General features: G+C 41.6%; 1 protein-coding gene across 2 annotated transcripts in view; it reads right to left on the bottom strand.

Moving 5' to 3' along the window:
• LOC110019664 (protein RADIALIS-like 3) overlaps nt 1–438 on the bottom strand; it is a 2,773-nt gene extending 2,335 nt beyond the window's left edge. Inside the window, exon 1 of one of the 2 annotated variants that reach the window (XM_020717427.1) lies at nt 68–438. In XM_020717427.1, coding sequence (XP_020573086.1) covers nt 100–348 — 249 coding nt within the window. In that variant the 5' untranslated portion in view covers nt 349–438 and the 3' untranslated portion in view covers nt 68–99. The remainder of the gene's footprint in view (nt 1–67) is intronic. The other variant, XM_020717426.1, reaches the window with a different exon arrangement.
• Nucleotides 439–706: the final 268 nt, after the last annotated feature.

Here is a 706-nt window from a genome sequence, read left to right as displayed (position 1 = left end):
TATATATATAATAACCGACCAAATCAAGGAGCAATATGAATCATGATAACTGAAGAAAATAAAATACCGAAAGAGTGATTGTTGGAACCTTTAATACTCCTACTTATGGTTGGAGTCGCGGTTATAGTTGGGCAAAGGTACATTGCCGGACTCAATGTGCCTGAGATCTTCAACAAGGTTCTCATAGTGGAGCTTCACCTCCTCCGCTGACTTCCCGCCCCCGACCGCTTTCGCCACTTTCTTCCACCGTTCCGGCGTCTCTTCGCCGTACACGGCGAGTGCTCTCTCGAATAGCTTGTTCTGTTTCGGCGTCCATGTCGACGAATCGCCGGTGCCCCTTGATCCCATTTCCAGCCTCAAGCAGAAGAAGCAGAGAAAGAGAGAGAGAGAGAGAGGTGATAGATTGAGGAAATAGTGAGTTGGGGTGATGTTTAAGTAGTGAAGGGGGAGAAGAGAGAGACGAGAGATGATTATCTGGCACTGTTTCATTGTGATCGAATCTAATCCCTTCTTGTTGTGCCAAGTGGCTCCACCTCCACCTCATTGTAGCCTCCACACTTATTCCTCATATATATGGAGTTTAATTATTATTTTAATTGATTTATCTATTAATTGAGTTTTTTTTTATGTATTTATTTATAGAACACAATACAAAGTTGTTTATGAAGATTAAATCAATTTAGGTGGGTGATAGATAATTAATTGA

This window comes from Phalaenopsis equestris, unplaced genomic scaffold, assembly GCF_001263595.1.
Source record: "Phalaenopsis equestris unplaced genomic scaffold, ASM126359v1 Scaffold000067, whole genome shotgun sequence".
In the NCBI taxonomy this organism is placed as follows: Eukaryota; Viridiplantae; Streptophyta; class Magnoliopsida; order Asparagales; family Orchidaceae; genus Phalaenopsis; species Phalaenopsis equestris.
The sequence above is the reverse complement of the archived record's forward strand: the minus strand, read 5'-3'. Positions and strand labels throughout refer to the sequence as shown.